Source organism: Brassica napus, chromosome C2, assembly GCF_020379485.1.
Source record: "Brassica napus cultivar Da-Ae chromosome C2, Da-Ae, whole genome shotgun sequence".
NCBI lineage: Eukaryota > Viridiplantae > Streptophyta > Magnoliopsida > Brassicales > Brassicaceae > Brassica > Brassica napus.
The window spans coordinates 47,832,545-47,854,610 of NC_063445.1; the positions used below are offsets into that span (position 1 = coordinate 47,832,545).

The following is a 22,066-nucleotide window of genomic DNA, read 5'->3' on the forward strand; positions in this document are numbered from 1 at the left end:
CATCTTTCAATATCAGGTTCTTCTGGAACCTTACCATTTATGCCTTCTTTCAGACATCTTTCAGTATCAGATTCTCTTTGAACCTTTCCACTTATGTCTTCTTTCAGACATTTTTCAGTATCAGGTTCTTGAGGAACCTTGCAATTTTTTTCAACCAATTTCTTTCGGGGAACTTTTTTTTATCTCTAGAACCCGCTAGTCTCCCCCTCTTTAAGTGAACCCTAGGTTCATTTATTTTGTTACCATTACTTTGTTCTTTAGGAACATCAACTCTTGATGGAACATTTTCAGCGGGTATATCATGGTGATCTGTAAACACATCTGGTAACTGGTTTGCAAATGCACATTTTTTTTGAACTTCCAGCTCTCTTTGATCTGTAGGGGGATCAAAGTGTAACAACGACTATGTACACCATGTAATCTCTTTAGGAATTTCTCAAATTCCTCCCCCTAATGCTAGAAATTCATCCTCATTAAAATGGCAATCGACAAATCGTGCCGTAAACATATCACTAGTTATCAGTTCAAGATACCTTATATACGGCTTGTTCTAACTCTTCTAGAGTTTTATACATTCCCGGGAGCATCTTTAACTCTCTAGGGACTTCTAAATATCAAGATGCAACTCAAGTCGTTTTTGTCCTGCCAGACATTTCAATATATTGCATCTATTTTAAAATTTCTCCAGTGACCTTGGAACAAGCCGTTTTTCGTACCTCAAGGTCATCTTTCATTTCATTCTCTGGAGAACTATACCTTGGACTTTTGGTCCAAAAATCTCTCGTTTTTATAACGAGCTTTATATCGAATTGATGGCCAATCAATTCACTCTACCCTCATACATTGAGGTAGATTCATAATCCTTATTTATATAGCGCTTTTTTTTTTCATTATTGTCGACAATCTATTTTCTCTTTGGTTCCATCTTTTTATCCGTACTGATATGGTTAATGGAGATCTCTTTATCATTATCAATGATTTACCCAGGTACCTGATTATTATATTAACCATATCAACGGTCTCATCATGAGATTCATCCTCTATTTATATTTTTGCTCCTTTTCGAGGACTCTTTGGAATCAAAATGGTCTATCACGTCTTTAGCGTACCACAGGCTCATATATCGTCCTTTTAGGACACTATTTTCTTATTGGAGCATTTTCAGCTGGAATATGAGATTTCCTTATTTCATCAAAATGTCTGGCAGACATTTTGTAAATGGATTATTCTACTTTTCACTGTAATCCATTTCATATATCTCATTCCACCAGCTTATCATATGCTTCTAGCAAACTTGCGAGCATATTTCTAATTATCCATATACTTTATCCTTCTGTATTGTATATGTCTTTATTACATGCACAACTGTATTACACCCGATCATGGGGATCATCTTACTTGAATTTACTTTATCAAGTTCTTTTTCTAGTGCGAACATAATTTTTCAATGTTCCACTTACTAGAATTCTTTAATTTTCCCCCTCGAGATGATGACACTCCATGTCTAAAATCTCGTACTGAATCCCACTCTAGAACCAATAACATATTCAGTTTTTCCATTTGGGATGAATTATGTTTCAAATTCTTTAGAGTGAGATCTTAATTTGGGGTCTGCTTAAAGAAATCACATAATGAACTTGTTTGATGATTCATCACCCATGACAGTTTCCTTTATTTGCTTGACATGCTATATGTGAAAAACTTCTAGTTTTTCAACATTTCACAATAATGTTGATAACATTATTGGAGATGGCTATATATCAATAAACTTCAGGTTTACCACTCATTTATACTTTTGCCATCCTTTTTTTATGCATGTCATTTCATCATAAGCTCCTCTAGAGCCAATAATAATTTTTATATTAATAGATATTATACTTACTTATTTTGAGAGAGGAGAAATGTTTGTTACCTTTAGTAGTCATGTACGATGACCCAATACCTGTCAGGTATATTTTTCTCCGTCCTGAATCTCAAAATCTTATTCAGAAAAATAATTCTCATATCACATCGATATTTTATTTTCATTTTCTGGACCAACCAGAAAATCTGAATCATCAAGATGAGTATTCAAGCTATGAAAAATGGTTCGGGCTCATAAGAGACGAAGTTTAATATACTTCCTTTCTCTTTTTCTTTTTGATTCTCGATATAGATCGGCTAAATATTTGGCGTACGACAACTACATACCCAATTTTCTTTCTGGCCATATCTATAGCAAACCTTTTCTGTTTGCCTTTTATCACCCGACCACTTTCATTTTTCGTGGAAGTTTCCATTATTCTCATAGGGATGACATCTTCTTCCTCGTCTTCTTCCACGACCATGATAGCGGTTTCAACCGCATCCACACCCTTGTCCTTTTCAAGAAGGACCGATTTGATGGTTTAGTATCATGAGTTTCTTTTCTTTTCAATTCTCACGGAGGATTTACATCAACTCCAACAATTTGGTAAATCTTTTCTTTCAAAGATTTAATTATTCAAAGATGTTCTAGATCTTTCTCATGATACACCTCATCTTATAAACCATCATTAAAGTGCTGTAAATTATCATGGCTTTATCTTTTTCTCATCCGATATAGTTTCAATTTATCGATGATTTTTCAAAGCTCATTTTCTCTCAGGTGCATCTTTGCACCCACTGCCCAAGTCTTAAAATTATTTCTCATAATATTAAGGGCATTTATTTTGAGTTTTGTCAAATTTGACATGATAACCATATTCATAGAATAATAATATATAAAGACAGAAATTTAAATGCATAGTTAAATGCAAAAATTAAAGGCATAAAATAAAAGCATAACTTAAATTGCAGAAATTTAAATAGCATAAATAAAATTGGAGGCTTAGCCTACCACATGATCCGAATAGTCATAGACTACCATATTGATCATTTTCAAAGTTCGAGGAAACATGGTCTACCATTTTGACTTTTACTTATTTCAAGGTCCGAGGAGACTTTGTCTACCATTTTTGACCTTCTTTTATTCACGGAGGCAAAGCCTACTACGTGTTTCTCTGATCGTGAAGGCATAACCTACCGTAACGATCAGTCGGGGAAGGCAGCGCCTTTCATCCCGAAAAATAAACAGAGAAAGTCCAGCCTTTCACTCTGAAATAATAATAAAATTTAAATAAATTAAATATATTGAAATACATAAATTTAAACATTACCTCGGCTGGTTTAAGAACTTTCGGATTGATAAACTTCACTTGATAAGATATTCGTGCTGATAACGTGTTGTAAAATAGAATGAGATAGTATTTTATTGTATTTAATAGATAGCTTTATAATTATAATAAAGACAACATATATATGGGAGATGGTGGAACGTGAGGGAGAGAGAGAGAGTGGAATTGTGTTTCTTGACTATTATTGTTCATATTCGAAAGTACAAAGGGGAGATGGAGTATTTATACTACACAAAAGTCAAAACACGTATTTTCTCATTTCTTAGTGAAATGACATCTGCACAGGTGACAAGGACAACTAATTTTCAGGTGTTCAAAGGTGGATAATCATTATCTCCAACATAAATAACATTTTCATATATTAATTACAATAAATCACACCAACTTCATATTTTTGACATTTCCTTACCCATAAGCAAATTGTAGCATATTTATAAAACTATATTCAGTTTAAAGATGGGTAGGAGTCACTCCAATCGCCCATGATTTCATTTCATAATTATTATAGTTTGAGACGTAACCAAACATGATTATAATAATTTTGAAATGTATGAATAAATATTCGTAGTAATCCTTTGGAAAAAAATATGAAATACCCATGCCTACATATAGTTTATGTTAACTATATTGACATTTTTACCATTATATAATCATAATTATATATTTAATTTGAATGTATATTACCTTTTACTTATAATTTATATAACTTATAACTTAATGAAAATTTCATAATAAGAAGAAATAATTTTTTTCTTAGTAAGCATTTTGAAAAGTTCATTTTACACGTTACAAACAATAGAAAAAATCATCTACGTGTATTTAAATTTTCCATGTATCATTTAGAATGGGTTATATTTTAACCCATTAAGTATGTAATCTAAACCATAAACCAAAGTCAAATTCATTTAGTCTAAACCAAATTCATATATTCATAATTGCCATTCCTTAAATAAGTGTACAAAAAAATATTTAGTTTCAAAATTACATGATTTTAAGTTTGTGTGGGAAGTTTATATAAATTTCAATACCTTATTTGAGCCAAGGGTATAAGTTCTTTACTTTAAATTTTGCATCTTTTGTATAATGATTCAAAGCTCAAACTTTACAATTTTATATTATACTCTTTCCGTTTCGAGTTAATTGTCGTTGTAGGAAAAAAATATCGTTTCAAAATAAGTATCGTTTAGAGTTTCAATGTAAAATTTATTAATAAGATTCTTCACTTTATTTTTCTATTGGTTGAAATATGGTTAGATCTATAGGTAATTGTGTTTTTTTTTTTATTTTAGAAATATATAAAATCACATGTTTTCTTAATCTGTGTACATAAACCTAGAACGATGATAAAAACGAAACGGATGGAGTATTTATTTAATTATTTTATTCCGGACAAGGCTGAATAATATCCTTTAAGTCAGGCGCTGACAAACACATAGATCTTTTAATATTTGAAAGATTGCTCATTTCTGATAGCTAATACTCCCTCCGTTTCATTTTACTTGTCGTTCTAGAATTGAACACACAGATTAATAAAACATTTAAGTTTATCTATTTACTAGATAAAAACATCATTACCAATACACATAACAAGATTTCAACCAATAGAAAAATAGATTAGAATAAAAAATCAATAAATTTTGCATTGAAATCATAAAACGACACTAATTTTGAAACTAAAATTTTGCTCTAAAACGATATCTAATTCGAAACGGAGAGAGTATTTGGTTAAAAAACTATTCTTTTGATTTTCAATGTCAAAGTACTATTAGAAAATAATTACTTAAACAGAAGCACCGTTACAATGCTATACAGAAACATTGTGAGAATGATCAAATCATAAACTGGAAATTTGTTCATGTGAGAATGATCAAAACAAACAATACAAACATTACAATTCCAAAACCTGAAGATTCGAAAACATTACAATACAACAAAGATTTTCACTTGCTTACACATGAAACTGAACCATAAAACCGGAAGATCACGGAACCAGACATCGTTCTTATTCCATCAGACATCGTTCTTATTCCATCACAAAAACATGATATAACAATTTACCTGATTTTGGCAGGGCGGAATTCAATTCCTTGAACGATCAAACCACTTTTCCAGTGAGGAGTGTTGGTCTTAATAATACTAAACGAAATATCATCACAACATGAATCATTGTAGAACTCACCAAGCTCGGCTTCCATCCACCCATCTTCCCTCGCCTCTGGTCTCGTTACATCTCTCGTTTCTGTCTCTCTCCTTCGACGACGACCACGACCGCGACCAGGAGGCCCAATAAAGTATATCAACTTTTGAGAAGGTTCTTGTCCAACCAATCCAACTCCAACGTCCACCGGCGAGTCTCCCAAATTAGGACATCCGTTCTTTGTCTTGAACACGATGTAAACCGAGTAATGAGTTCTAGGAGATAGGTAACGAGTATGCATCCCGTCACCAATATCAAACCAACATACATTGAGTAGCTCTGCTATTTTTTCAAACCTGCATTGCAACATTTTTTCCCCCATCTTCATTAATCATTATCATCAGAAAAATGAGTACAATCGAATTGCAACAAGAATAAAAGGAGTAACGTACCTCGATTCAGGAATTGAAATCCATCGCCAATATTGGGGACTAGTTCCCCATGTGATCGACGATTCCTTCAAAGATAACATGATACATCTTTTCCCACTCGCTTTCTCTAACCAGAAGCTCTATCATTGTGGGACCAAATAAAAAAACTTGAAACATTCAGAAACCACACCAAATTAATCAACTCCGGAGGTTTAATCACATCCTTGTTCACATAATTCTCTAACATACTGAGAATGATGACCGTAAATATTTGCTAATTTGTTCACGTCTACGTCTTATCTAAGGAAAAAAAGCAACGTGTAATTGTGTTTATTTTCGTTTATAATTTTTTTAAAATCATTGTATTGGTTGTAAATTGTCTATTATTGACAACAATTGTAACTTTGGATTCAGTTTACATGTTAAAAAAAAAGTCAACGATTTCGATACACATATTACTCTCTAGTATATCTAAATTCTGACTGAATCACAGGTCCATGTTCTAATACCATCCTAACATCTAATTTTGATCCCGAGGCAGATCATTATTCTCAGTTAATACCTTTTTCCCTTCCTCGATGAGAACAGGATCATCGCAGAGAGCGAAATAGAGCTCCTTCTTGGACGTGAAAACTCGCGAGTACTGTGGAATCAGAGAGGAATATTCCGAAGGAAGAAACTTCTCCCACACGGTATCGGATTTAACAGCCGACTCGAACGTTTTCGAAATAGAAGCAGCGACGCAAGCGTCTCGTGGACTCGTGAAGGAGATAATGGTGGAGATGCAATCCACCGGCAATGAATCGAATGGTGACGGCATCGTTGCATGCATCAAATCGCCTGCGTCTGGAATCTTGAGAGACAGATAGCCCTTAAGACTTCTTTTGTAATAAATAAATAGACTTCTTGAGATCGTTCTAAAGTCGCTTCTGTGATGAAATGGTGAAAGAAAGAATGATTTATAATGAAAAACAAAAGACTCGTGGTATCCGTGTCTTACATGCCGTGTGCATCGCATCTCTCTCTCCTCAACACTACGCGTTTTCAATTAATTTATTACTAACTGTGGTTGTAAGCCCATGATCTAATAAATATTTCCCCACATGGTCGAATCACAAAATTAATGTCTACGAAATTATATGTGTAGCTGATTCAAATAATACACTTTCACCCTAGAAACTTACACATATCTCGACCAGTTGGCTTGGCTCATGGGCCTAAGAGATGGGATGTCTCACATGATATAGGGTATCCAACGAGACACTTCATCTAGAACTATCTGGACTTAAAATCTGGAATACCTGAATTATTAAAATAAATACACTCTCTTATTGAACTGGGTACACGTGAGAGTTGCATAAACATCAAAAGAAAGAAAAATCAAAAACATTAATTACAATCAAATTAACAACCATTAAAACAGACTCTGTTACAATATGTTTTTGGTTTGATACATAAACATATAACACCGGACTCACTAGCTCAAACACGCTCATCCATGGACTGGCTCTTACTTCACCATACCTTTTTCACAGGCCGGAACTCAATGCCCTGAATGATGAAGCCAGGCGTCCAATAACTGTACTTGATTTCACTAATACGAAACCAGATTTCATCGCGATCATCCATGAACCCTCCATCGTTTAAGAGTTCTCCAAACTTTGCCTCTACCCACCCATCTTCCCTCTTCTCTAGCTTCGTTAGCTCCAGCCTTTCCCACTTTGCACCTTCGGGAGTTTCATGTACAATCACTCCAACTCCAAAGCTTTTTTGGACATCTTGAATTTGATCCTTTGCCTTGTAGACTACGTAAGCAGAGTACTGAGTATCAGGAGAGAGGAGTTTTGGTTTCAGCACACCGTAGATCTTGAATGGAATCCCAGTTACAAGTTGTGGGACTTCTTCAAACCTTTATAACACATTGCATTCAACATTATCAGAACGAGTTAAAGTTTTCATGAGTTTTTAACTCAAGACTAAATGATACTGGACGTATTAGTCCTTGTCCCTTATACTCTTTCCATTTAATAAAAGGTGGCATTTTAACACTTTTTCTTATTACACAAATTGTCATATTAAAATTCTAATACAATTTTTAAAAATTATAATTAACTCAATCTATACTATTTTTTTTAACGTCTGGTTAATTATGCTATTACAACGATGTGAAAAATTACATATACGATTCTACAACCGACAATTCTATCACCTTGTGTGAATACACATCTTACTACGCCACTCCGAGCCGTCCTATGAGATCCACGTCCGATGCCATGCACCATGGTGAAGATCTCTTGTAACATCTTTTCTCCATAATCTGCATAATTTGGATTTTCTAGAGGTTTTTGAACCGCATGCCTCTTGGTGTAGAAGCATTAATGAATCCTTAGTCAAACTGCTGGACTAAACGAGCTTCCACTATTATTTATGAAGTGATTTTGATTACTTGTCAGCTTCTCCATAGTATTAGATGATTTTGATTATTTGTTCATTGTTTATTGCTTATTTGTCATATTTTCCATAATTATAGATAATTTACTTATTTGTTATGTTTTTAATAATTTTAGTTTTGCTTATTTGTCATATTCTTAATAATTTTAATTGGTAATTTGATTTATTTGTCATATTTTAAAATTATTTAGGTGGTAATTTTAGTTTTGCTTACTTGTCATGTTATCAATGATTTTAGGTTATCTTGCTTAATTTCATGTTTTATTATTTTAGAAGCTTATTGTCATATTCCATGATTTAGTTTAAGTCATTACTTTTAATAAATAAATTTTTGAATTGTTAGTTTTTAAACATTTTTAGTGATTGTTTAATAAATATTTTCATAATATTTAGGGATAATTATTATTAACGAGTATTATCAGATTTTAGCAGTAATTTTATTGTTTTGTTCATCTTATGATTAATATTAAATGGTTCAATGTTTTTTATTTATTATTTTTATAAGAAAGCTTTATTCACATTGTGTCACCGAATTATCTTACCAATAAAAAATATGAGTAAATACAATCTCTCACTGTTATAATTTTAAAATGTAGCTTTTTACTTGGGGTTTGGTTTCATAGGCTTCACTGATAATTTGGTAATTATGGTTTCTTTTGTATATTTATCTTTTATGTTATTTTAAAGTATTAATAAAATTTTATTAGGTTATTATGATGATGATACTTTTACGTGTGTGGTTTAGTGATATAAATAAACGATTTTCCAAGTACTCTAATGGATTCGAGTCCATAACCGTGGATTCCAATGCAAGAGATCATCTATGTCTGTTGTGATAAAAAATAAATTATTTCTTCTGCTTTATTTAATATTTGAAATTAATTAAATAATTTAAATTAAAATTAAAAATTATGTTAGTACACACAAATGTGCGGACCGTCTTCTAATACTGATTGTAAAAATACTTTGATCCTGTAAATATATTTAATTATCTCAAAGATTATTAGGTAAATAAATGTAATTATTAGAGAACAAATTAATTTTAACTTTTTTTTTTAATTTGTGTAAAAAATGTCAAAATACTGTTTAAAATTAATGCTTTTAATCATTGCCGTTTAACCAATGGAGTTTATCGTTATGAGATTATATTATTCATAACACACATCTTTAGAATTCAAGCAAAAAGGAGTTAGTTACCTAGAATCAGGATCTGAGATCAATCGCCAAAAGGTAGAGAATGTGAGATCAACTTCCTTCCCAGATAAACATAGTCATGTTCTTTTCCTGAACGCAGCGTCAGCCACTGCGGTTAAAAATTTTCAAAAAAAAAAAAAATCTAAATGCAGCGTCGTTATAAGCTCCCGCCGGCGACTGTCGCGACTGGTTTTTCCCGTGTTTTCATCACCTTTGATTTTATCAGCGTCTTCTAAACAAGTGTTGACGTACCGCTAGCGTCAATAATTAGTATCTTGCAACTCTCTGTTTTAACATGTTTACTACGAGAAAACACGCCGAATTCCGACGGAGGTTCCGATGGACTTCAATGTCGTCGGACGTTTGTGACGGATTTCCGACCAATTTCCGACGAAAACCAAAAAATTGAAGTCGTCGGAATTCCGTCGGCCATTTCCGACGGAATTCCGACGAAACATGGCTCGTCGGAATTTTTCGACGACTTTTCGACGACATTCCGATAAAACATATAACCGTTGTAGTCATCGGAAATTCGTCGGAATATACCGACGAACTTCCGACGACATTCCGATTAACAGATATAACCGTTACCGTCGCCGGTATTCCGTCGGAATTTTCCGACAAATTTCCGACGAACCATGTGACCGTTGCCGACAAATATATATGACCGTTTTATAGCCGTTTGAGATTGGAAAATACCGACGGTATTCCGACGGACTGCTTTACATCCGTCGGAATTTCGTCGGAAGCAATTTCGTCGGAAGCAATTTCTTATAAATCCAACCCCTCCTCATTCAACTCATTCACACTTCATTCTCTATTCATTCTCTTTAGTCATAAAAATTTCGTGAAAATTATGTCTTCAGGAGCTTATTATCGTTCGTGGATGGATAAACCTCATTTGGATCCCAACACCAATTTGCTTACGAAAGAATACGTTCAAGGGATTGGAGAATTCATGAGGCTTGTTCAACAGCAACCGGATGCAAAAAGTGGTATGTTAAGATGTTCCTGCTCTACTTGCAATAATAATAAGGTTATAAAAGAATTTGATGTTTGGACTCATTTGTATATGAAAGGGTTTTCACGTAATTATAAAGTTTGGTACCTTCATGGGGAAACTGGTTATGAATATGGTAGTACTAGCGAACCTCAGCATGTTAGTGAACTTCAGCCTGATATTTGGTTAGAAGAATCTAGAACGGATATAGATTATGGTGTAGGTACTGAGCAGATGGTACATGATCATTATAGAGGGGAAGAACCAAATCCCGAATCTAGGAGATTTTTTGACATGTTGGATGCAGGAAAACAGCCTTTGTATCAAAATTGTAGAGATGGTCATTTAGCCTTATCATCTGCAACTAGATTAATGGGTATTAAGACAGACTATAATTTACCTGAAGAATGTATGGATGCGATTACTGATTTTGTCAAAGGTATTCTACCTGAGGATAACCTTGCACCGGGTTCATACTACGAGGTTCAAAAACTTGTTGCCGGTCTTCAACTACCGTACGAAGTGATAGATGTATGTATTGACAACTGCATGATTTACTGGAGAGCGGATGAGACATAGAATGTATGAAAATTTTGTGGGAAACCTCGTTATCAGGAGACGAGGGGAAGAGTTCTGATCCCGTTCAAAAGAATGTGGTATTTGCCTTTGACGGAAAAATTGAAGAGGTTGTATCAGTGTGAGCGCACATCAAAAGCAATGAGATGGCATGCAAAGCATTTCACAAATGGTGAGATTAGACATCCTTCAGATGCGAAGGCTTGGAAACATTTCCAGTCAACATATCCAGAATTTGCGGAAGAGAGAAGAAATGTTTATCTTGGATTATCTACGAGTGGATGGAACTTCTGATGATGATGAACCATTGCAACTAGAGTCTACCAGCAAAGCCCAGGCAGTTGAATATTTGGCAAATGTTGAACTCATTGAGAATTTGACTGTGTTTGGACTTGATGCTGTTGTACATTCGGAGCCAGAAGCTGAGGTTGGGGAGTTTGAAGAAGATTCAGAAGATTCTGATTAGTTTTTTTTTTATTGGTCCGTCGGAAATCCCTCGCAAAATATCGACGACATAGCGACGACCAAGGGTTTCATTGAAGTTTGGAAATGTCCTCGGTAATTCGTCGGTATATTCCGACGAATTACCGAGGACATGTGTTTCTAAAAAAATTCAAACATAAAAATCTATAAATTTAGATGCTAAAACTATGAAAATAACACATAATAAGTGTTTAGTATAGTTTTAGATCGCAACCGTTCAAATATAACAACTCATTAAAATATTTATGTATGCATATCATTGTTTTCATAACATCTCATCTTAACACTCATATACTTATACAATCATATTCATCTAATCTTACACTACAAAAAATGTTGTTGTGTAAAATCGTGTTATAAAAACATCTTTATTGTTAAATCTTTATGCAAATACTATATATATTATCAAAGATTTGGATTTTGCATTTAGAAACTTGTAATCAACACCCTAAACACTAAGTCGTCGGAATTCCGTCGAAAAAGGTCGTCAGTATTCCGTCGGAATATACTGACGGACACCAATTCCGTCGGAATTGCAATTTACCCGGAAAAACCAAACCGCGTGAAAATTTTCGCGAATCGTCAATTGGTATATATTTAATTATACCGACGGAATACTGACGAATCCGTGTCCGTCGGAAACATTAAATATAATTACGACCTTCTTCTTCCTTCTTCGTTATTTCCGCCTCTCTATCAATCCTCTCCGCGATTTCTCACTCTCTCACGGCGATTCCGGCCATTCTGGACCTCCCATCACCGGCGAATCCTCTTCTCACCCTCATATCTCTTCCCCAAACCCCAAATCATGTAAGAATCATCACAACTTTGTTTTATCTCAATTGTTTAGGGTTTTGGAAGTTAGATCTCGGATTTTAGGTTGTTTGATTGAAAATTTTAGGATTGAATGGATAGTTTAGGATATATAAGTTAGGATTGTTGTTTTAGTTTTTTTTTGGAATTATTTTTTGTTTTTGTTAAAATTCAAAATGTTTTACTATTCTTAAAACGTTTTTTGATTTTTAAAAACGTTTTTCAAGTTTCCAGTAATAAACTATGTATAATAAAACGTTTTTAAATTTTTTTAAAATTATTTAACAAAATTTTTCTATATTTATAAATTTTTTATAATTTTGTATACATATATATATATATATATATAAATCATGTATAATAAAATTTTTTATAAGTTTCCAGTAATAAACTATGTATAATAAAAGGTTCAATAGTTTTTTTTAAAACGTTTATAAAACCTTTTGTAAATATATAAATTAAAACATTAAAAACATAAATGATTTGAAAAGATTTTTGATGTATTAATTTTTTTTTTTTAGGTCCGAGGATGAACCCCGCCCCGCAGCCCGTCTTCGACGTAGTTCGGTGAGCAGTTCCCGTGCATCGGGATCGTCTCACGAACAAAACTCGGTTCCCGCATATATTTCCGCTCCAGCTCCCGCTCCAGCTCCCGCTGCCCCTCCCACTGCTGCTCAACAGGATCCGGGGGTCATGCCAGTTGAACTATTGGTTCAACAACCAGGTCGAGAGCATCTCCCGGTTCTCCAACCCAACCCACGACGAGGACATAGCACTTGGTTAGTATTTTTTTTTATTTGTAGCATTATGTTTTTTTCCATTAATTAACTTGCTAACTTGTATTTTTTTTTAAAGGTTCACCAAGTCGAGAAATGGCATTAGCAGGAGCATCAACCAGATGATGTACTCCATGCTCCGTTTTGGATATTCAAAGTGGAGTGTGATCCCTTCCGACGAACGAGAGTTGTGGTTTCGTCAGTTTGCGGTAGTAACTCTTCCTTTTTTTAAAGTATTTACATTTTTTTTAAATATATTTACTTATTAAATTATGTTTATTTTGTAGCAAAAGTTCAACTGGCACTCCGATCTCACGGAAACAGTCCGTAAAAAATTCAACGAAAAGGTCATGGACTCTTATACGAAGCAGATGAACATGTGGAAGACAGTTTGGCAGAAGAACAAGAGGCCACGGTTCATCAACGGGACGGTGTGGGAGCAGTTGATAGCTCATTGGGAGAAGAAAGAAACTGCAGAGACGTCTTCTAGGAACTCCAAGAACCGGAAGAGCGATCGTGGCGGGAAAGGTATGTATGTGCACAACCTCGGCGCTTGCTCTATGTCTACTAAGGAGGATGAACTTGTAAGTTTTTTATTATTGTTTATCTTTATATTTTTTAAATAAATATTTTATATATTCTTTGGCTAATAATGACGGTTTTTTAAATCGAAGCAAATGACGGTAATCCCGTTGATCGTCTCCAACTCATTAAGGTGGCTCACACTAACAAGAAGACGGGTCAAATTCAGGACCTCGTGATCAAAGGTGTCGTTGATTTGGTGGAAGCTGAAATAGCATCTCAATCTCAGCCTCTCTCTGATGACGGCAATTCTACGGGAGCTTCAACCAACTTGTCCCTATTGCAAAAAAATGAGATGGTTAAAAAGGTAATTTTTTTTATTAATATATTTTTTTTATAATGTCGATTACTAACTTGTCCCTATTTACTAACTTTAAATATTTTTGTAGGCGGTTCCTAAAAGGAAAGGAGGCCGTTTAGTTGAGTTGGCCCATCGTGCTTCTTCGTATCCGGCATCTTCTTCGCAAGCTCCGTATGCCGATCCCATGATTCTCGAGGAGCTACATGACAAAGATGAACGGATTGGGGCATTGGAGGAGCAGAACACCACTATCCTTTCTGAGAATGCCACGATCCGTTCGGAGAATGCCACTATCCTTGCTGAGCTGGCATCCCAGAAGAAGTTCAACGTTGAGATAATGCAGAAGCTAGGTCGTTTGATGTCTTCGAGTTCTTAGTTTTTTTCTGCTTTTTAAAACTTTCTGAATGTTTTTTTTCTATTTCGGTTTGTATGAATTTAAATTCTATAGTATTATTAGTTTTAAATTTCAGATTTTATTTATTTATTAATTAATTTTTAATATAAAAAAATATAAAAATGCAAAATTAATTCGTTTTTAAAATTGATATATTTCGACGAATTGTGGGCGTCGGACTATACCGACGGACTATGGTTCGTCGGAAAATACTGACGGAGAGGGTTCCTCGAAATATTCCGACGAACCATTGTTCGTCGGTATCTTCCGACGCACCATAGTCCGTCGGTATTTTCCGAGGACTACGTTCGTCGGTATAATCCGAGGAATGTTCTCCGTCGGTATATATTTTTTCCGATGAACTCTGGTCTCGTGTGTCCGCATCGGAATATCGTCGGAAATTCGTCAGAATGACGTTTCTCGGTATTCGTCAGAAAGTCGTCGGAAGGTCTGACGAAATTCCGACGAATATTTTTTTTCCGACAAAATGATACCGACCCCCTGTTTTCTTGTAGTGGTTCCTGACATGTCAGTTTTAATTCCTTTATGTTTTTGTGTCGCTGACGCTGAAACTTACGTCCAGGAAAAGAACATGACTATTATAGTCCTCGTCCCTCTTGCTTTGTCTAAACATACGCTCTATGTTTCCCAAAAATAGAAAGCCTCATTAACAAGAAATCTATAATGGTAGAATAAACTTACAAACTCAGAATAATCAAAACATAATCAGGTGTACCATTTTTCCATCTTCGATTAGAACATAGTCATCGCATCAAGCAGAAAAACGTTTCGTCTTGGATGAGAAGATTGAATATTTCTGAGGAAGAAACTTTTCCCTTACGCTACCGGAAGTGACAGCCGACGCTGATCCAAAGGTTGTAGAAACCAAAGGGCCGAAGAAGCAGAAGGCAAAGAACAATACATTCCTCTGGAAATACATCAAAAAAGTGGACAACTTGGAAATGATTCAGCGCCGTGACTTTTCTCCAGTGTTTGCCTGTACCGATAGTCTGCGTCTAAGATCTGGATCAAGCTTGAGAATTGTTGTTCTGACTTTTGCGCACTTCTCAAGTCTTAACTTTCAAAGTCGTCTGACCTGTTTACCAAATTACCCCTTCTTTGAATCAGCGAGAGGAGGGCGTCTAGTACCTCACGACCCTTTGAAAATGTCTCTTTCGAAAGTCGTCCGGGTATTTTAAAGCAAAGTCACTGATCTACATTTTATGAATTAGTAAAGTAGCCTAAAATTAAACCCCTAAACCTTGTAAAACTAAAGCCTAATATAAAAGTAGTATAATTTTTTTTTTTGCTGAAATACTTCCTTACCCACCTTATCTAATATGACAAAATTGCCCGGTAAATTAAACATCAATCATGCCTCAAATTGTTTGCTTAGATACTTCTTCTCCCAACTTGTGGCGTCAGAACTTCCATGCACAATCAATCCAACTTCAAAGTTATGTAAGATATGAAAGGGATCTCTTGTCTTGTTCACTACGAACACGAGTAATGAGTTCTTGAAGATAAGATAAGGGGATTTATAATATTAAACCATGGATCTTGAATGGACATTCAACAAGATGCTGCGGCACTTTCGTCTAGCCTTCACAACACATTGCATGAAACATCATCGGAAGGAGCCCATAATTGTAACTCTAAGACCGCCACCGTTAATGGGACTTCCACGTCCTTTTTGTCGCCCATGGGTTTTACCCTCCTGACGGCTGGTGCATTATGTTTGGAAGGCTCGAGAGATTATTTCCTGACCCTACAATCTCTACATGATGTTTTTTGTGCTTTGTCTTCACTCACACTTATCGAAAATTACTTTCCACAGATCACCCATCCTGAGACTTTCCCACCTCGATCACATGTAACTTTTAAATTCTTTATGGACAAGTAATTAAAAGATAAGTGTACTTTGTTGACAAATAATTAATCAAATCAATTTTTAAAAACTTCTACACATACCGTTCTCCAAGTATAACCAAATCCTAATACATATAAACGACTAAGAGAAAACTTATTTCATGACATACCAAAAGTTCTATTTCTATAAGTTGATGCCTTTCGCCTTGAAAATACAGACTCAGCTTATCAGAGGCCAGTGAACATGATGTTTATTCAGTAGATTGGGTGAACCATGAAAGTCTATATTAACAACATGCTCATAAAGTCTCTGGAAGCAGCTTGCCACATCGCTCACTTGGAGGAGGCATTCTCAATGCTAAAGTAGTACAACATGAACCTAATCCTTTCAAAGTCCGGCTATGGCAGTGGGGACATTTGTAAAACTATACTACAAAATTTAATGGGCCAATTCATTCATTAGTCATTACTAACTCTTCCTTTGGAAGTCCATGATCTAGCAAATGCTTTCTCATAAAACGTATAAGTCTACGAAATTTGTGTAGCTGATTCAAAGAGCACATTTTCTCTTATTGAATTGGTTCGTTTGAGAATGAAAAAACATCGACAAAAATAGCAAATATTAATTACAATTAAATAACCACTAAAACTGTTACAACTTATTTCGGTTGATACATAAACATATAACACCGGACTCACTGGCTCAAACACGTACGGTGTACATGGTGTGGTTTTTACTTCACCAGAGTTTTTTCACAGGCCGGAATTCAATTCCTTGAATGATCAATCCACGCTTCCAATAAGGAGACGTAATGTCTATAATACTCAGTTCAATTTCGTCACAACCAATTTCATTGAATAAATCACCAATCTCTGCTTCTATCCATCCATCTTCTCTCTCCTTCGATTTCATTAGCTCCCTCCTTCCCCACCTTTTAATTCTATCCGCAGACTCATCAAAGCATATGAATCTTTTAGTAGCTTTTTGTCCCACCAAACATATTCCAACTTGTATGGGCAAATCGCGAAACCCATGACATCCACTTCTTGTCTTGTACACTACGTAAGCCGAGTAATGGGTTCTTGGAGAGAGGATTCGAGTATTCATCCAACCACGGATCTCGAAAGCACATACATCAAGAAGTTCTGGTACTTTTTTAAACCTTTCAACATTATTTACCATCATCATAATGCTAATTAATGCTAATTGTAACCATGCATGCCTTGTGTAACAATCCATCTTAAACAAGAAAAAGTAGTATACCTAGCTTCGGGAATTGAGATCCATTGCCAATACTGAGGAGAGTTTCCCCATGTGATTGCGAGTTGCCTCGCAGATAACATGATACATCTCTTCCCACTCGCTTTCTCTAACCAGAAGCTCTTTGGTTTTGTCCGAAATAAAGTATGTTATTTAATCAAAAGTATTTGAAGGCCGTACTAATAGTAAAACTCGATCGACAAAGTAACTAGATATATATCCCTATACCTTTTGTCCATCTTCGATTAGAACAGGATTGTTGCACAAAGAGAAATAGAGCTCCTTCTTCAACGTGGAAACTTGCGACTCAAGAATAAGAGATGAGTACTCCGGTGGAAGAAACTTCTCCCACACGCTATTGAACTCGGACGTTGACTTGAAGGTTTTTGAAACCGAAGCTGCAACGCATGCGTCCCGTGGACTTGTAAGAGAGATTATGTTACCGATGCAATCGTCCGGTAAGTCATCAAATGGTGAAGACAGTGAAACCCTCTCTTGTCTGATTTTACCGATGCCGAGGTTTTTCCCCATCGACAAAGTCAAAACATCAATAGAAGCTGATAGATTTTAGGACTTATTACACTTCTGAAATTTCCTGAAGGTGTCCTCTTATATTTTTAAAGTACCCTTGTTCGCATCAGTGGCACGCACGTCTCTCCTCTCAGCCATGTTTAGTGTTGGTCTTTCTTTATAAAATATATAGACTAACAAACCAATTACGTAACTGGATTGACCAAGAAAAAAAAAACAAACCAATTGAACTACTCAAAGATTTAGGGGTATATTGGATGGTTGATTTTTAACTTCAACTATAAGTTTGTGTTAGTTAGACAAAAAATTTACATACTTTTGGTTTTATTCAACCAATTCGATGTTACCCAGATCCGATGCCCGGTTTGGGAATTTTATAAAATATAAATAATTGAGTTACTGTTATTTTGGAACTATTACTTGCCTAAAACAAGGGTTCAAAAGCAAAGCTTCTGTTTAGTAAATCAATAATAATAAGGTGACTCTTGCAAATCAAGAACTCACAATTATATTAATAAGAAAAGACATAAGTCTTTAAGGATTATTATCTAATCTTCAATCCTAAAGTCTTTAATCATTATCTTTCGAACATTAAGAATACTAATACTTATCGAAATAAATAAATATAAAAGAAAGGTAAATTTAAACCAAAAGCTCAATAGGAATAGGATGCCACGCTGCATCAATATATATCTTCTATATACTATTATTTGAGAAGTAATTTTGCTTGTTTGTCATTTTTTTCGTGTTTTAAGGTTATTTTGCTTATTTTTTATATTAGTTTGCTTTTTTTTTAATGTTTTTATTAATTTTAGAAGTTTATTTGTCATATTTTCCATGATTTTAGGTCGAGTTATTAGTTTTAATAAATATTTTTTCAATTATTATTTTTTAAACAATTTTAGTGATGATTTAACAAATAGTTTTCATTATAGTCAGGATATTATTAAAGGGTATTATCAAATTTTAGCAATAAGTTTAGCTATGTTCATTTTATGTTTACTGTAGTAAATCATATAATATTTTTCTTTATTTTATTTTTCTCTAAACGGAAGAGTTATATTGTGTTATGAGTTTCATTAACATCAGCTTACCAACAAAAAACTATGAGTCCAAAGAATACAATCTTATGCCACAATAATTAAAAAATCCAGCTTTTACTACACATATATAATTTATTATATTTTCTTATAAGGTTTTATTTAAATATAAATATGTTTTTAATTATTGTAGATTTTGTTAATAGGTGTCATTATAAAACTCGATGAAGAGAAAATCATTAAAATACAATTAAACTAATATTTGAAAGAATCATCGAAGAAGAAAAAATGTTCAATCATCTATAAAATTATTTGATGAAAGAAGGTTTGCTTTCATAGGCTTCACTGATAATTGTAATTGTGGTTTTATTTTGCAGATTTATCTTTTATGTTATTTTAAAGTATTAAAAAACTTATTAGGTTACTATGATATTGAACTTTTTTATATGTGTGGTTTAGTGATAGAATAAACAAAAAGATTTGCAAGTACCAAGCCATTATCTAAGTTGCGTTGTAATAAAAAAAAATCATAACTTCTGATTAATTTAATATTTGAAACAAATTATATAATTAAGATTGAAATAAGAAAATTATGTTAAAACTAGAATTGGTTGGATATATATTAGTTCGCACAAGGTGCGAACCATCAACTAGTTTTTCGTTATTAATAAAGTCATATATTCCTCTCATTCAAAAGATAAACCATGCTTTAAAAGAAGCTCTTAAATGAAAATGAAACAAATTGGAAACATATATAATCTATTAATTTATAGTCATATTTTGGGCTAAACTCTTTGACCATGTGTGATATTTCGTTTTCTGGACCTAATCAGCATTTTATTAATGGTACATATAATTACTCTTATAATTTACTTATATAAAAGAACTAGGGTTGGCCCGCCCTACGGGCGGGTTAGTAACCGAAAAATACATAAATATATAAATATACGATGAGTATTTCAATATGTTCAGCTTACCTAAATTTAGAGGAAAATTAATTGTTATTATGTATGCTTTGTTATTCTTATTATAAATTATATTTATCTTAACATTAAAGATATGTTCATGAATACATAATAGTTTTAGAGTTTTCTATGTTTATTCTACTGTAATTATGATAGTTTCAAAAATAAGTAAAAGATATTTTAGTTCAAAAATCTTGGATATCTTTTTTCTTATGAATATTTTTTAAATTTATGTATTTTATATTATATTATTAATTAAATGTTTTCGTAAGATTTGAAATAAAATATTGATCAAAACAAATTTTGGATATTAAATATTTTATCAATAAATTTGGTTTAAAATGATGAAAATGTGGAATACTTAATAAAAATTTAAAAATTATAGTGTTAAATTTTTAGACAACTTCTCTTGATGAAATGTCATTACGAAAATAAAGGATTCAGATCTATTAACAGTGTATCATTATTTTCATAGGAGGTGTGGTTGGTCTTTATTTTCAAATGTGTCAAGCTTCTGATTGTATTCTTATTAGGTTAGCAGGTGTCATTTGTTAGAAGAGATATGTATGTTATGGAAAATGTATCAATGGAGTTCTATCAGATCTTGGTCTAATAATTTGTAATTGTATTGCGTATTTCACGTAATGTAATTTATTTTGAAAGAGTTTTTCCACTAAGCTTTCATTTTCCATTTTCCATTTTCCATGAACTATACACCAGGTATCCATATGCAGGACACGTACGAAGGAGAAGACCCCTGTGAGGATGTCTTGAGCAGCATCAGGTTTTAAGACTTTAATGGCAACAGGGGTGTGATAAAGTGTGCGTTACTGGTCCGTATCCGCCTTGTCCTACTTTTATGTTGCTCGTGAATCTATTTGTGACTGCTTCAATCTCTTTTATATAGTATCTTTTGTACATGACATCGTTATGTACGAAAGCATTCACTGCCTTTCTCGTGTGATTCCCTTCTTTCTTATATTTCTGCTTGTTTCCTTCTAGTTCTGCCATCATCTGCCCTTTCTCACTTGCTTCCATTGTAGCTCTGCACTTCGCATTCTCCATCTTTGGAACAGACATAAGTGTTTCTTCAGCACTCCTAGCTTCCTCAAAACTGCGACCTACTTCCATTCTCTACAGATTATGCTAATTTTTCAAGAGAAACATGGGAGACGTAAAGATTTAGATGGAGCAAACTAAGCTTTGATCAAGTAGACAGAGCTTTTTTTTTTTGCATGCGACATCTCCGTTCTTGAGAGAACCTTCATACTTTGAACAGGAAGAAGATTAGATGACTTAGGGAAAGAAATATCTACCTGAGACTTCTTCTATATCTACTATAGAGTAACAGATCAGAGACGGTCTTCAAGTCAGCAAGGAGGACAGAGAGTTCATCATTCTGGTCAAAGAATTTAAACATTGATGGTCATGTGATGTATATAGCTATATTATTGTGCATTTTCATTACATGTGTTTTATGTTATGATTTGCAAGAGAGGTATATTAAGAATATATGGGCATGAATGGTTTATAAATGTTAATCTGTATGATACAATACAAATGTTTTTATATGTAACTCAATGAAATTGACACCTAAAAATTTAAGTGAAAAATAAAATTAGAGATGCAACTGATTGTAGAAAAAAAAAAACAAAAATTATTATCTATGTCTATAGTATATATAATTTGACATAGATAATAATTTTGTGGACTATATATTTACATAAATTTAGATATTCCCGTAGATATCTTATTGAATTATATCAACTTAGAACCAAATTTTTTTATTAATTATTTTATTCATTTATCGAATATTAATTTACATAATTTCTAGTGCATGTGTAAATTATTATTTATTATTTATTACTTTTTGTTGATATAATGAATTTCCACGTAATCGGCTAAAGCAAAAACTTGACTGAATATACCATCAAATTTGGGTATAGTCGAGTCTGAACCAAAATCAAATGGTTCCAGGCTGGGTTGCTTTGAGTATTGATATCAAGGCTATGTGTGAAAGAGATTCTGTTAAAATGAATTAAACCAAAAATATATTTATTTATTTCAA

The 22,066-nt window shown here is 33.6% G+C and overlaps 3 protein-coding genes across 3 annotated transcripts; all 3 read right to left on the reverse strand.

Annotated features, from left to right (window-relative positions):
- Positions 1-5,028: 5,028 nt before the first annotated feature.
- On the reverse strand, positions 5,029-6,705 carry LOC106428500 (F-box protein At2g02240). The gene is made up of 3 exons (XM_022697006.2): positions 6,325-6,705; positions 5,784-5,902; positions 5,029-5,687 (listed from the first exon to the last, which is right to left on the reverse strand). Exons 1-3 carry the CDS (start codon positions 6,592-6,594, stop codon positions 5,249-5,251), a joined length of 828 nt encoding a protein of 275 aa, XP_022552727.2. The 5' UTR covers positions 6,595-6,705; the 3' UTR covers positions 5,029-5,248.
- Positions 6,706-7,277: 572 nt separating this feature from the next.
- LOC125582450 (putative F-box protein PP2-B2) lies at positions 7,278-7,988 on the reverse strand. Its single transcript, XM_048749167.1, has 2 exons — positions 7,972-7,988; positions 7,278-7,671 (listed from the first exon to the last, which is right to left on the reverse strand). Exons 1-2 carry the CDS (start codon positions 7,986-7,988, stop codon positions 7,278-7,280), a joined length of 411 nt encoding a protein of 136 aa, XP_048605124.1.
- A 6,704-nt stretch (positions 7,989-14,692) lies between these two features.
- LOC106428517 (F-box protein At2g02240-like) lies at positions 14,693-18,108 on the reverse strand. Its single transcript, XM_013869277.3, has 3 exons — positions 17,691-18,108; positions 17,466-17,584; positions 14,693-17,364 (listed from the first exon to the last, which is right to left on the reverse strand). Exons 1-3 carry the CDS (start codon positions 17,991-17,993, stop codon positions 16,941-16,943), a joined length of 846 nt encoding a protein of 281 aa, XP_013724731.1. The 5' UTR covers positions 17,994-18,108; the 3' UTR covers positions 14,693-16,940.
- Positions 18,109-22,066: the final 3,958 nt, after the last annotated feature.

Bases quoted from the DNA above. Each gene is read 5' to 3' on its own strand.
- LOC106428500 (XM_022697006.2), bottom strand. From the start codon at position 6,594: ATGCATGCAACGATGCCGTCACCATTCGATTCATTGCCGGTGGATTGC. The intron at 5,903-6,324 runs GTATTAACTGAG...CCACAATGATAG, and splicing joins TCATCGAGGAAGGGAAAAAG to AGCTTCTGGTTAGAGAAAGC. The intron at 5,688-5,783 runs GTACGTTACTCC...GTTGCAATGCAG, and splicing joins ATTTCAATTCCTGAATCGAG to GTTTGAAAAAATAGCAGAGC.
- LOC106428517 (XM_013869277.3), bottom strand. From the start codon at position 17,993: ATGGGGAAAAACCTCGGCATCGGTAAAATCAGACAAGAGAGGGTTTCA. The intron at 17,585-17,690 runs GTATAGGGATAT...ACAAAACCAAAG, and splicing joins TAATCGAAGATGGACAAAAG to AGCTTCTGGTTAGAGAAAGC. The intron at 17,365-17,465 runs GTATACTACTTT...TAATGTTGAAAG, and splicing joins ATCTCAATTCCCGAAGCTAG to GTTTAAAAAAGTACCAGAAC.